At 41.9% G+C, this 15,218-nt stretch overlaps 1 protein-coding gene across 1 annotated transcript in view; it reads left to right on the top strand.

The window, feature by feature from the left end:
* Positions 1-5,422: 5,422 nt before the first annotated feature.
* LOC135519259 (dual specificity calcium/calmodulin-dependent 3',5'-cyclic nucleotide phosphodiesterase 1A-like) overlaps positions 5,423-15,218 on the top strand; it is a 62,526-nt gene continuing 52,730 nt past the window's right edge. The window contains exons 1-2 of the mRNA XM_064944394.1: positions 5,423-6,546; positions 12,765-12,791. Coding sequence (XP_064800466.1) covers positions 6,440-6,546; positions 12,765-12,791 — 134 coding nt within the window. The 5' untranslated portion in view covers positions 5,423-6,439. The remainder of the gene's footprint in view (positions 6,547-12,764; positions 12,792-15,218) is intronic.

Consider the following 15,218-nt stretch of genomic DNA (forward strand, 5'->3'; position numbering starts at 1 on the left):
CTGCTCTCAAGCTTAGCCTTTTCTTAACAACACTGTCATCTCAGATTTTCAAAATATGCTTTTGAACCATAGAAATTGACTAATTTGTGTAAGAGTATGCAAAGCTAGCATAGCATTTTGAGTAGCATTTAGCACGCAACATTTTCACAAAAACCAGATAACCAAATAAATAAAATCATTTACCTTTGAAGAGCTTCTGATGTTTTCAATGAGGAGACTCTCAGTTACATACCAAATGCGCAGTTTTTCCTGAAAGCGTCTGTGTGTAGGAGAAATCGTTCCGTTTTCTACATTGCGTCTGGCTACCGAAACGACCCGAAAATTCAGTCACCTACAACGTAAAACTTTTTCCGGATTAACTACATAATATCGACCGAAACATGGCAAACGTTGTTTGGAATCAATCCTCAAGGTGTTTTTTCACATATCTCTTCATTGATATGCAGTTCGTGGAAGCTTGCTTTCCTCTCTGTATCCCATGGAAAAATACTGGCAGCTGAGTTTTGCGCACCAATTTCGGCGCAGGACACCGGGCGGACACCTGGTAAATGTGGTCTCTTATGGTCAATCTTCCAATGATCTGCCTACAAATACGTCACAATGCTGCAGACACCTTGGGGAAACGACAGAAAGGGCAGGCTCATTCCTCTCGCATTCACAGCCATATAAGGAGACAATGGAAAACAGAGCCTCAAAAATCCTGCTCATTTCCTGGATGCCGTCTCATCTTGGTTTTGCCTGAAGCTCACGTTCTAGGGCACGCACAGAAAATATCTTGGTAGTTCTGGACACGTCAGAGTGTTTTCTTTCAAAAGCTATCAATTATATGCATAGTCGAGCATCTTTTTGTGACAAAATATCTTGTTTAAAACGGGAACGTTTTTCATCCAAAAATGAAATAGCGCCCCCAGAGCATCAACAGGTTAATGCTGCTTCGAGGGTGGCTGTTGTCGTTGTGTTCCTGGTTCGAGCCCAGGGAGGAGCGAGGAGAGGGACGGAAGCTATACTGTTACACTGGCAATACTAAAGTGCCTATAAGAACATCCAATAGTCAAAGGTTAATGAAATACAAATGGTATAGAGACAAATAGTCTTATAACTACAAACTAAAACTTCTTACCTGGGAGTATTTAGTCTACTAGTCTACGGGGCAGCGGGGTAGCCTAGTGGCTACAGCGTTGGGCTAGTAACGGGAAGGTTGCAAGTTCAAACCCCCGAGCTGACAAGGTACAAATCTGTCGTTCTGCCCCTGAACAGGCAGTTAACCCACTGTTCCCAGGCCGTCATTGAAAATAAGAATTTGTTCTTAACTGACTTGCCTGGTTAAATAAAGGTAAAATTAAAAAAATAATAATAATATTGAAGACTCATGTTAAAAGGAACCACCAGCTTTCTCATGTTCTAAGCAAGGAACTTAAACATGAGCTTTCTTATATGGCACATATTGCACTTTTACTTTCTTCTCCAAAACTTTGTTTTTGTATTATTTAAACCAAATTGAACATGTTTCATTATTTATTTGAGGCTAAATTGATTTTATTGATGTATTATATTAAGTTAATTAAAATAAGTGTTCATTCAGTATTGTTGTAATTGTCATTATTACAAATACATTTAAAAAATTGGCCGATTAATCAGGATCGGGTTTTGTGGTCCTCCAATAATCGGTATCTGTATTGGCATTAAAATCATAATCGGTTGACCTCTAGTATGGAATAGCATTCATTTCTCAGAAGAAAGTTCTTTGTTTCTGGCCATTGTGAGCCTGTAATCAAACCCACAAATGATGGTGCTCCAGATACTCAACTAGTCTAAAGAAGGACAGTTTTGTTGCTTCTTTAATCAGCACGACAGTTTTCAGCTGTGGTAACATAATTGCAAAAGGCTTTTCTAATGATCAATTAGCCTTTTAAGTGATGGTTGCTGAAAATGGGCCCCTGTACGCTTATGTAGATGTTCCATAAACAATCTGCCATTTCCAGCTACAATAGTCATTTACAACATTAACAATATCTACACTGTATTTCTTTAAATCAATTTGATGTTATTTTAAATGGACAAAAAATGTGCTTTTCTTTAAAAAACGAGGACATTTCTAAGTGACCCCGAACCTTTGCACGGTAGTATGTGTGTATATATATTGAAAAATAAAGGATTTTTATCAATTAGTATATTTGAGTTTATCCGTAACATTTGTTGTATTATTTGTTCTGTCTTTTCTGGTGGATTAAACTGAAATTGCAAACAACTTTCTATGGCTTGTTTAAAAAATAACATTTTGGAGATTATTTTGTTTTCAAATAACCAAAAGGGAGCGGTTGTAATCTGAATCAAGGGTATAGGCCATTCTTGAACAAGGGGTGAGACATTCTTACTAATTTGTGAGAGAACTAGTTCAGATTTAAGTGTACCTTTTGTATGACTGACTCCTTTAGTGCGAGGTCTAATGCATTAATATTTAATCATTTCTACTTCCCGAATTCTTATTCATTATATAAATAGTCCCCTTTAATTTTGTCTGGTTTGCCATTCCAAATAAAATTGACTATTTATTTATTTTTTGCTCATTTAGTGTCATTTAAGGTGAAGGCAAAACCATAAGCAAATCGGTAAACTGGGAAATTACAAGTTTTTCAGGGTGATTTTTTACTTATTTTTTCTCCCACAAATACAGGTGTTTAATATTCCACTTTGTTATTTTATTTTTAATTTTACCCCTTTTTCGTGGTACCCAATTGTTTTTAGTAGCTACTATTTTGTCTCATCGCTACAACTCCCGTACGGGCTCGGGAGAGACGAAGGTTGAAAGTCATGCGTCCTCCGAAACACAACCCAACCAAGCCGCACTGCTTCTTAACACAGCGCGCATCCAACCCAGAAGCCAGCCGCACCAATGTGTCGGAGGAAACGCCGTGCACCTGGCAACCTTGGTTAGCGCGCACTGCGCCCGGCACGCCACAGGAGTCGCTGGTGCGCGATGAGACAAGGATATCCCTACCGGCAAAGCCCTTCCTAACCCGGACGACGCTAGGCCAATTGAGCGTCGTCCCACGGACCTCCCGGTTGCGGCCCAGAGTCTCTGGTGGCACAGCTGGCACTGCAGTACAGCGCCCTTGACCACTGCACCATCCGGTCCACATCCCTGTCGGACCCTTTTATTGGTAATGTAAAAGTTTCATTTTTTTTGTGATCCAATACGTAATATAGTACAGTTATCATAATTTGGTTTTAATCCAGAGAGGTTGGAAAAGGTATCTCGATCCTCTGAGGCTGTGGAGGGATTCTAAATGTGGATTTAAACTTGAATCATACAATGACACCTTTGTTTTGAAATCCCTGAATTTTGAATAATATAAACAGCTAACATTTGATGGCAAAAATAAATAGATATGCCGATAGTGGACAACATTGTTTTACTCCTCTTGACAACTTAAAACTTTCTGAGAAGTAGCCATTATTTACTATTTTACACCTGGGGTTACTAAACATAACTTTAACTCAAGAGATTAAACGACAAACCTATTCCCCCTCAGGAGGCTAAAAAGATTTGACATAGGTCCTCAGATCCTCAAAAAGTTCTACAGCTCCACCATCGAGAGCATCCTGACTGGTTGCATCACTGTCTCTTAATGGCAACTGCTAGGCCTCCGACCGCAAGGCACTACACAGGGTAGTGTGTACGGCCCAGTACATCACTGGGGCCAAGCTTCCTGCCATCCAGGAGCTCTATACCAGGTGGTGTCAGTTGGGCCCTAAAAATTGTCAAAGACTCCAGCCACCCTAGTCATAGACTGATCTCTCTGCTACCGCACGGCAAGCGGTACCGGAGCGCCAAGTCTAGGTCCAAGAGGCTTATAAACCGCTTCTACCCCCAAGCCCAAGACTCATGAACATCTAATCAAATGGCTACCCAGACTATTTGCATCCCCCCCCACCCCCCCTCCTTTACGCTGCTGCTACTCTCTGTTTATTATCTATGCATAGTCACTTTAATAACTCAACCTACATGTACACATTACCTAAATTGCCTCGTCACCGTTGTACTGTACCGGTACCCCCTGTATATAGCCTCGCCATTGTTATTTTACTGCTGCTCTTGAATTATTTTCTACTTTTAGCTCTTTTTTTGTTGGTATTTTCTTAACTGCATTGTTGGTTAGGGGCTTGTAAGTAAGCGTTTCACTGTATGGTCTACACCTGCTGTATTTGGTGCATGTGACAAGTAACATTTGATTTGATTTCCAGTACTTGTCTTATATTGTCTCCAATGTATCATCCATGTAAAAAAACTGTCTGATTAGGATGAATAATATCCGACAATACCTTTTTAATACTATGAGCTAACCATTTTGTTTACCCTATAATTTATTGTGTAATTTTGCAGATGATATAGGTTACTTTTTGTGCAAGATAACGTGCGAAGAAGCTCTCTTTTACCACTCCAGTATAATTGAATAGAGGAAACGTGCTTCTGCTTGGCGTACCATGCTAATTTGAAAACAATTAAGTTGTTCTGCATGCTGCTCTCTGTTGTGCTGTAATTATATGAAGGCAAGACAAGCAGACGTCAAGGATATGATGAGGAAGAATCTGTTCAAAGAGAAGAGTACAGTGTAGGGTGCACCCTTGAAATAATTATTGGTAGAGGAGTGAAGTGCTTTTAATATGGTGACATTTATTATATCATATTTCTATTCAGTTTACATAATGTTGTTTACTCACTGTGTATGTATACTGTATTCTGGACATAGCTTATCCTAATATACCTACTACTGTACACACCATTTTCTGTCCCATGCTCAGTGTATCTACACTGGATTGTTATTTCTTGATTTCTTGTTTAGACTTTTGGGATTATTTGTGTAATTGCATTGTATTTGCTAGGCATTCTACTGCATTGTTGGAACTAGTAACATAAGCATTTCACTGCACCTGCTATAACACCTGCAAATATGTGTACGCGACCAATACACTTTGATTTGATTTTGGTAAAATGTGATAATTCATTGCGGTGGTATTTATAATCGTTTCAGTGAGACTATTTCTGAGTGTGATCATAGCTGTAAGGTAGTACTGAGAACAGTAAGTGGACATTTCCTTTTTCTCTATTGGACCATGCTCTTGTCTAGCTTCTGTCATTATTTTGAGATATGTGTAAAAAAAAACTCTCACAACTGTAAGGTCATCTGTCCTGTGGCAGTTTGATCAGATTTAGGACAAATGTACAGTACTGATCCCAGCCCAAACCTTCCATCTACACTATCTCTCTATACTTATCTGCCCTATCTTTCTATTCTTCCCTCTGTCCCACTAATCAGCCATGACGCCTCTTTTGCTTCGCAAACAATCATGATATTTTCATCAGAGCTCTCCAGCCCTCCTTCCTTCCGCCAGGGAGAGTGAGAGCGACAGTAGTGGAATGGGGGAGTGAGACATTGTAGCAGGCAGGATCATACCACTGCTACCGATCTGTTTTATTTCATTACTACTGCACCTTTGTGATTGATAAAGGAACTGACGCAAGCACCAGGACATTTATCTATTGAATCCATTCTATAGCTGCCGATGCTCTGCTTCCTGGCTGCAGCCGCTTTCTGTAGTGTCTAATAGTCTCTCGGTGTGGTGCTCCTGAATGATTTCTAGGTAGGCTTGATAATTATGTCATAAGCAGCTGACACTAATTGTACATCCCTGGCGTCTCTCAATGGACTGGACAAACGGAGCGGATGTGATGTGAGATCCATAGAGGATACTGCTGCTACAGCTTCTGATGAGCATTTACTGGCCACATCACGTTACACTGGATCTGGATGTGAACAAATGCAACTGAACTCCTCTTGATGAGAAAGGAATCTCTACCTCTGCGAGGTGGAGCCGTTCGCTGCTGCCTAGCTCTGGTCTCTCTGCTCCGCTCCTCTCTGAGAGTGATGAGAGTACAAGAGAGAGACGGGGGGAGAGAGAGAGAGAGGTAAAGAGAAAGTGAGCGGTACTAGAGAGAGAACCAGAGAGAGAGGGCGAGAGAACAGATAGATAAACAGAGAGAGAGTGGTACTAGACAGACAGAGAGAGAGAAACAGAGCGAGAGGTACTCTAGAGAGAGAGTGAACCATCTGACAGTCAGACAATGAATGTCAGTGTGTAGTGGAGAGTGGTTCATTTCTGCCTGCCTGACAGTGTGGCACTGTGTGAAGCAGCTGTCTCTTTTTCTGCTCTGATACTCTAATAGGCCAATAACCGCAGTAATGCAGAAGCTGTAGAGCGGAGAGAAGAGACACAAGCCTCTTATGACTACAGTACAGGGATGATGCTTTGAGGACCAGACTGAGAAGTGCTCTGAGGATTCAGGGTTTCAGACTGAGTGTAGACCGAGAGAGAGCTGCTGTGCTGTACATACCTGAGATACTGCAGTTAATCGCTGCACCTTTATAACACATTCAGCATGGATCTGGATGAACTGTGTACTTACACAGATGGCATGGACAACAGCTCCCTAAAGTACCCAAAGACTGAGCAGACTGAGAAAATGTGGATGCGACTCAAGGGAATGTAAGTTTTTTTTTCTTCTTATCCTTCCTTTTCTTTTTTCATCTTTCATCCCTCCTCAGCGAGGAGCTGACCATGAGACGTGATCTGTCAGGGTGGTTGAACGAGTGAGATGCTTTCAAGCTCTTGTGTAGAAATGTTTATTTGTTATAAGAACTGATGCAGTGTTTTAACGCCAGTTCTGACGCGTTGCTGCAGTATCTTTGTATTCCATCACTATACTGTATATCGAAGCAGGTTTATTGGTATTCTTATGTGTACATATTTGGTTTGTAAACAATACATTAGTGTGTATTCATTATTACTGTAGGTTTGAGAGGATTGTGTACATGATATGATTTCAGTGTATGTATGTACTGTAGGTACACTAAATTAACAAAAGTATATGGACACCTGCTCATCCAATATCTCATTCATAAATCATGGGCATTAATATGGAGTTGGTCCACCCCTTTGCTGCTATAACGGTCTACACTCTACTGGGAGGCTTTCCACTAGATGTTGGAACATTGCTGCGGGAACTTGCTTCTGTTCAGCCATAATAGCATTAGGGAGGTCGGGCACTGATTTTGGGCGATTAGGCCTGGCTCGCAGTCGGCATTCCGATTCATCCCAAAGGTGTTCAATGGAGTTGAGGTCAGGGATCTGTGCAGGCCAGTCAAGTTATTCCACATCGATCTCGACAAGCCATTAATGTATAGACCTCACTTTGTGCACGGGGCATTGATATGCTGAAACAGAAAAGGGCCTTCTGCCAACTGTTGCCACAAAGTTGGAAGCACAGAATCCCTCTAGAACATAATTGTATGCTGTAGCGTCACTGGAACTAAGAAGCAATGCCCGAACCATGAAAAACAGCCCCAGGCCATTATTCCTCATCCACCAAACTTTACAGTTGGCATTATGCATTCGGGCAGGTAGCGTTCTCCTGGCATCTGCCAAACCCAGATTTGTCTGTCGGACTGCCAGATCGTGAAGCGTGATTCATCACTCCAGAGAATGCGTTTCCACTGCATCAGAGTCCAATGGCGGCGATCTTTACACCACTCCAGCCCACGCTTGGCATTGCACATAGTGATCTTAGGCTTGTGTGTGGCTGCTCTGGCCATGAAACCCATTTTCATGAAGCTCCAGACTAACAATTCTTGTACTGATGTTGCTTCCAGAGGCAGTTTGGAACTTGGTTGTGAGTGTTGCAACCAAGAACAGAAGATTTTTACGCACTACGCGATTCAGCACTCGGTGGTCACATTCTGTGAGCTTGTGTGGCCTACCACTTTGCGGCTGAGCCGTTGTTGCTCCTTCACAATAGCAGCACTTGCAGTTGACCTGGGAAGCTCTAGCAGGGCAGAAATTGTTGACTTGTTGTAAAGGTGACATCCTATGGCGGTGCCACACTGAAAGTCACTGAGAGCTCCAGTAAGGCCATTCTACTGCCAATGTCTGTCTATGGAGATTGAATGGCCGTATGCTTGATTTTATACACCTACCAGCAATGGGTGTGGCTGAAATAGCTGAATCCACTAATTTGAAGGGTTGTCCACGTACTTTTGTATATATAGTGTATGTTTTTAGCGTGTGTGTGTATACATACAGTACCCGTCAAAAGTTTGGACACACCTACACATTCAAAGGTTTTTCTTTATTTGTACTATTTTCTACATTGTAGAATAATAGTGAAGACATAAAAACTATGAAATAACAGATATGGAATGATGTAGTAACCAAAAAAGTGTTAAACAAATCAAAATATATTTGAGATTCTGCAAAGTAGCCATCTTTTGCCTTGATGACAGCTTTGCACACTCTTGGCCTTCTCTTAACCAGCTCCATGAGGTAGTCACCTAGAATGCATTTAAATTAACAGGTGTGCCTTATTAAAAGTTCATTTGTAGAATTACTTTCCTTCTTAATGCGTTTGAGCCAATCAGTTGTGTTATGACAAGGTAAGGGTGGTATACAGAAGATAGGGCTATTTGGCAAAAACCTAAAGTCCATATTATGGCAAGAACAGCTCAATTAAGCAAAGAGAATCGACAGCCCATCATTACTTTATGACATGAAGTTCAGTCAATACGGTAAATTGCAAGAACTTTGAAAGTTTCTTCAAGTGCAGTTGCAAAAACCAACGCTATGATGAAACTGGCTGTTGTGAGGACTGCTACAGGAAAGGAAGACCCAGAGGTATCTCTGCTGCAGAGGATAAGTTCATTAGAGTTAACTGCACCTCAGATTGCAGCCCAAATAAATGCTTCACAGAGTTCAAGTAACAGACATCAACTGTTCAGAGGAGACTGCGTGATTCAGGCCTTCATGGTCAAAATGCTGCCAAGAAACCACTACTAAAGGACACCAATAAGAAGAAGAGACTTGTTTGGGCCAGGAAACACAAGCAATGGACATTAGACCGGTGGACATCCGTCATTTTGTCTGATGAGTCCATATTTAAGATACAGAGTTGGTGAACAGATGATCTCTGCATATGTGTGGTTCCCACCGTGAAGCATGGAGGAGGAGGTGTGATGGTGCTTTGCTAGTGACAGTGATTTTGTCAGTGATTTCTTTAGAATTCAAGGCACACTTAACCTGCATGGCTACCACAGCATTCTGCAGCAATACGCCATCCCATCTGGTTTGCGCTTAGTGGGACAATTAATTGTTTTTCAACAAGACAATGACCCAATGCACACCTCTAGGCTGGGTAAGGGGTATTTGAACTAGAAGGAGAGTGGTGGTGCTGCATCAGATGACCCAGCCTCCACAATCACCCGACCTCAACCCAATTGAGATGGTTGGGATGAGTTGGACTGCAGAGTGAAGGAAAAGCAGCCACCAAGTGTTCAGCATATGTTGGAAAAGCATTCCTTATGATGCTGGTTGAGAGATTGCCAAGGGTGTGCAAAGCTGTCATCAAGGTGAAGGGTGGCTACTTTGAAGAATCTAAAATATATTTTGATTTGTTTACCACTTTTTTTTGGTTATTACATGTTTCATAGTTTAGATGTCTTCACTATTATTCTAAAATGTAGAACATTTGTAAAAAATAAAGAAAACCCCCTGAATCCACCGGTGTCCAAACCTTTGACTGGTACTTACTGTAAGCCGATATCAGTATTTTGTATTAACCTACTGTTTTTACAGTACATGAATGAACAAATTCATGAATGATTTAATGGAAGTAATAATGGTACAATATGTGTTCTTCAGCAGTTCTATTTTTTTAACCTTATAATCAATAAGTTACCACATAAGATTGATTAAGCTAAATACAGCTGGCACTATGATTACACTAATTTGCAGTTGCATAATATGTCATTTTCACAGTTTACAACAAATGAATGGGTCGATTATATAGCTGTTAAACTTGTATCTGACAAACGTGTCGCAGTAGTAGCAAACTGTTTATCACTGAAGCTTATCTAAACTCATTATGTATTCAATAGTTCATTATAATGTGCACTCACAGTACACATGTTTACACCCACACACACAATCCACTGCTGAAATCCCTGATCACATAGTCCTCAATCACACACTGTCCCCTGAGCATCTCTCTATGCACGCGCACACACACACACACACACACATCCGTTACAAGTATGGGATTACAAAAAGACGGTAACTGTAATCCGTTGTGCTGCAAGCAAAAATATTGCAATCAGATTACAGATACTTTGAAAAACTAGATTATTATTTCAAGGATTACTTTTAAATTCAGAAAGGATGTTTGCGAAAAAAAATATTTGACACTTCACTGTTTTCTCAATGATGTTCAAATCAGCATTGAACAATAGCGCAAATTTAAGTTTTTTGCATCTGAGCGAGTCTGACCACAAATCATAGACCACTATGATGACACACCAAATGCGGGAAAAGAGCAGGAATAGGCTTTTGTAGGCTACTGTCTAAACTATGTCTTCCAATGGTGTGACTCCTGTCAGCATCCAAAGATTATCCAAATTGAATAAACGCTTGGAGGTAAGGATGAACGCAGTGGTGTAGTCTATGGCGATACGGATATCACTTATTATTGATATCTACATAGCGCATTGATGTGAGTCACACTGCTGCTCTCTCATTTAGCTATTTGCGGTTTACGGATTGTGGTTGTTCACAAATCTAAATCTATATTTGAACTCAATAATAGTTGAATTCAAGAAGTTTTATGCTGCCTATCAATCATTGGTTTTGAAACCAGTGGACAGCAAGTAAAAAATGTGCTCTTTCAACAGCTGCATAGTGAGGATCCCAGCCTTTGGAATAAACAGGGCTTTTATTACTCAATCTAATTCATGCTGATAAAAATACATCCATAGGCCTAATGGACACGTGCTTCAACTCGCACACTTTTGATAGACTTAAATGTGCAATCTGTAGTTGCTACATAAATTTTTGGACTTCTAAATTATATATATTAATGTAAAGATATACTTTTATCATATGTAGTAGAAAGCAATGGGTTAGAAGAAGCCTACATAACCAACCCATAAAATAAAATGTAACATCCATGTATGGCCAGTTGTGTATTTTTGTCTTCTTCTAATGCCTCTTAAGGGGAAAGTAATCTCAAAGTAACTGAATGTAATCAGATTACGTTACTGAGTTTGGGTTGTCCAAAAGTTACGTTACTGTTTACAATTTGGAACTAGTAACTAACGGATTACATTTAGAAAGTAAGCTACCCTACACACACACACACACACACACACACACACACACACACACACACACACACACACACACACACACACACACACACACACACACACACACACACACACACACACACACACACACTGCTCTCAATGTAATCCCCTGAATACCTGTGGCTCACTGGTGTAGGAGACAGACAGTTGTGTTGCTATGGAGCAGAGTGGGGGAGGAGAGGGGTTATAAGAGGAGGGGATGGGAGAGGAGAGGATAGGAGAGGAGGGGAGGGGAGGGGGAAGAGAATAAAATAGCACTCTAGAGGATAGGAGAGGAAGGAAAGGAGAAGAGAAAAGTAAAGAGGAAAGGATAGGAGAAGTAGAGGAGTGAGAGGATATAAAGGGAGGACAGGAGGAGAGGATAGAAAGGGAGAGAAGGAGAGCAGAGGGGAAGAAAGGAAAGAAGAGGAGGGGATGGGAGAGAGGGGAGCAGAGGAGGGGATAGGAGAGAGGGGAGCAGAGGAAAGAGAGGAGAGGAGGGGTAACAGCGGGTAGAGCAGAGCAGATACCTGTATGTCCTCTTTAGGCGGCCTGATCTAAGTCAACACAGCTGGGTTAAGCGGTGATCGCTCGCTGGCTGATTGACGGACTGACTGGCTGCCTGATCTCAGATATTAAAATCCCTGCTCCAGCATTATAATCACCTCAGCTCACAAAGAGCAACACACACGCACAGACTCACACACACAGACTCACACACAGACTCACACACACACAGACTCATTGTATAGTCAGGACTCTCCACTGAGCACTTCTCCCCTCCCTGAAATGACATGATGTCACACTGAGCCTCTGTATAGGAAAAGGCCACATATAGGGCTACATGTCAATTCAACAGTCTAGGGAAAATTTATTTTAAAATGATTGAGCTAAATTTGAGTGATTTTGCTCTTTTCTCATAACTTTTCTTGTTGAAGCTGTCTCTTGTCTTAATGCTTTAAAGTACAATTTCAAGCACTTTTTTATAAAATCTGAAAAAACATTTTGTGTGATGCACAATTTACTGCTGTTGAAATAATTGCTGTGAGTGTGATAATTCCAGTGATTCTTTTGCAACATTCCTCCTCTTCACTGGATCTTCACACCAGATTAAACACCCTGGTGAAGGTGTGTGTGTGTGTGTGTGTGTGTGTGTGTGTGTGTGTGTGTGTGTGTGTGTGTGTGTGTGTGTGTGTGTGTGTGTGTGTGTGTGTGTGTGTTCTCCACTACCCTATAGTTAGGAGATGAGTGACTGGAGAGGAGAGAGAGAACAAAAATGTACATGACTAATCTGAATCTCCTAGACCAGACTGCTCCAGAGCAGAAACACACTCATTATTTATATCTGGCTGTGTCTCAAATGGCACCCTATTCCCTATATAGAGCACACCTTTTGACCAGGACCCATAGGGAGGGATCTGTTTAAAAGTAGTACACTATGCAGGGAATGAGGTGCTATTTGGGACACAGCTCAGAGCGATGACGTACCTTGTATGGCCTACTAATCTAATGTACACTCCTCATCTTGTTTTTCAGGCAGAAGTACAAAAACACGTCTCAAAGGTACGTCACATGGTATCTGTCTATCTACTCTCTCTCTGTATGTGTGTGTGTATATATACAGTGGGGAGAACAAGTATTTGATACACTGCCGATTTTGCAGGTTTTCCTACTTACAAAGCATGTAGAGGTCTGTCATTTTTATCATAGGTACACTTCGCCTGTGAGAGACGGAATCTACAACAATAATCCAGAAAATCACATTGCATGATTTTTAAGTAATTAATTTGCATTTTATTGCATGACATAAGTATTTGATCACCTACCAACCAGTAAGAATTCCGGCTCTCACCGACCTGTTCGTTTTTCTTTAAGAAGCCCTCATGTTCTCCACTCATTACCTGTATTAATTGCACCTGTTTGAACTTGTTACCTATATAAAAGTCCCAGTCCACCTGGCCGTGCTGCTGCTCCAGTCTCAACTGTTCTGCCTTATTATTATTGGACCATGCTGGTCATTTATGAACATTTGAACATCTTGGCCATGTTCTGTTATAAACTCCACCCGGCACAGCCAGAAGAGGACTGGCCACCCCACATAGCCTGGTTCCTCTCTAGGTTTCTTCCTAGGTTTTGGCCTTTCTAGGGAGTTTTTCCTAGCCACTGTGCTTCTACACCTGCATTGCTTGCTGTTTGGGGTTTTAGGCTAGGTTTCTGTACAGCACTTTGAGATATCAGCTGATGTACAAAGGGCTATATAAATACATTTGAATTGAATTGAAAAGACACCTGTCCACACACTCAATCAAACAGACTCCAACCTCTCCACAATGGCCAAGACCAGAGAGCTGTGTAAGGACATCAGGGGTAAAATTGTAGACCTGCACAAGGCTGGGATGGGCTACAGGAAAATAGTCAAACAGCTTGGTGAGAAGGCAACAACTGTTGGCGCAATTATTAGAAAATGGAAGAAGTTCAAGATGATGGTCAATCACCCTCGGTCTGGGGCTCCATGCAAGATTTCACCTTGTGGGGCATCAATGATCATGAGGAAGGTGAGGGATCAGCCCAGAACTACATGGCAGGACCTGGTTAATGACCTGAAGAGAGCTGGGACCACAGTCTCAAAGAAAACCATTAGTAACACATTACGCCGTCATGGATTAAAATCCTGCAGCGCACGCAAGGTCCCCCTGCTCAAGCCAGCGCATGTCCAGACCCGTCTGAAGTTTGCCAATGACAATCTGGATGATCCAGAGGAGGAATGGGAGAAGGTCATGTGGTCTGATGAGACAAAAATAGAGCTTTTTGGTCTAATCTCCACTCGCCGTGTTTGGAGGAAGAAGAAGGATGAGTACAACCCCAAGAACACCATCCCAACCGTGAAGCATGGAGGTGGAAACATCATTCTTTGGGGATGCTTTTCTGCAAAGGGGACAGGACGACTGCACCGTATTGAGGGGAGGATGGATGGGGCCATGTATCGCGAGATCTTGGCCAACCACCTCCTTCCCTCAGTAAGAGCATTGAAGATGGGTCGTGGCTGGGTCTTCCAGCATGACAATGACCCGAAACACACAGCCAGGGCAACTAAGGAATGGCTCCGTAAGAATCATCTAAAGGTCCTGGAGTGGCCTAGCCAGTCTCCAGACCTGAACCCAATAGAAAATCTTTGGAGGGAGCTGAAAGTCTGTATTGCCCAGCGACCCCGAAACCTAAAGGATCTGGAGAAGGTCTGTATGGAGGAGTGGGCCAAAATCCCTGCTGCTGTGTGTGCAAACCTGGTCAAGAACTATAGGAAACATATGATCTCTGTAATTGCAAACAAAGGTTTCTGTACCAAATATTAAGTTCTGCTTTTCTGATGTATCAAATACTTATGTCATGGAATAAAATGCATATTAATTACTTAAAAATCATACAATGTGATTTTCTGGATTTTTGTTTTAGATTCCGTCTCTCACAGTTGAAGTGTACCTATGAGAGGCTCTGTCATAACCGTCCGCGTCCGGGAGGTCCGTGGGGCGACGCACAATTGGCCTAGAATTGTCCGGGTTAGGGAGGACTTGGCCAGTAGGGATATCCTTGTCTCATCGCGCACCAGTGACTCCTGTGGCGGGCTAACCAAGGTTGCCAGGTGCACAGTGTTTCTTCCGACACACTGGTGCGGCTGGCTTCCAGGTTGGATGCGCGCTGTGTTAAGAAGCAGTGCGGCTTGGTTGGGTTGTGTATCGGAGGACGCATGACTTTCAACCTTCGTCTCTCCTGAGCCTGTACGGGAGTTGTAGCGATGAGACAAGATAGTAGCTACTAAACAATTGGGTACCACGAAATTGGGGAGAAAAAGGGGTAAAAATTTGAAAATAATAAATAAATAAAGAAGTGTACCTATGATAAAACATTACAGACCTCTACATGCTTTGTAAGTAGGAAACACTGACGATTTTGCAGGTTATCAAATACTTGTTCTCCCCACTGTGTGTGTGTGTG

This window comes from Oncorhynchus masou, chromosome 29, assembly GCF_036934945.1.
Source record: "Oncorhynchus masou masou isolate Uvic2021 chromosome 29, UVic_Omas_1.1, whole genome shotgun sequence".
NCBI classification, from domain to species: domain Eukaryota; kingdom Metazoa; phylum Chordata; class Actinopteri; order Salmoniformes; family Salmonidae; genus Oncorhynchus; species Oncorhynchus masou.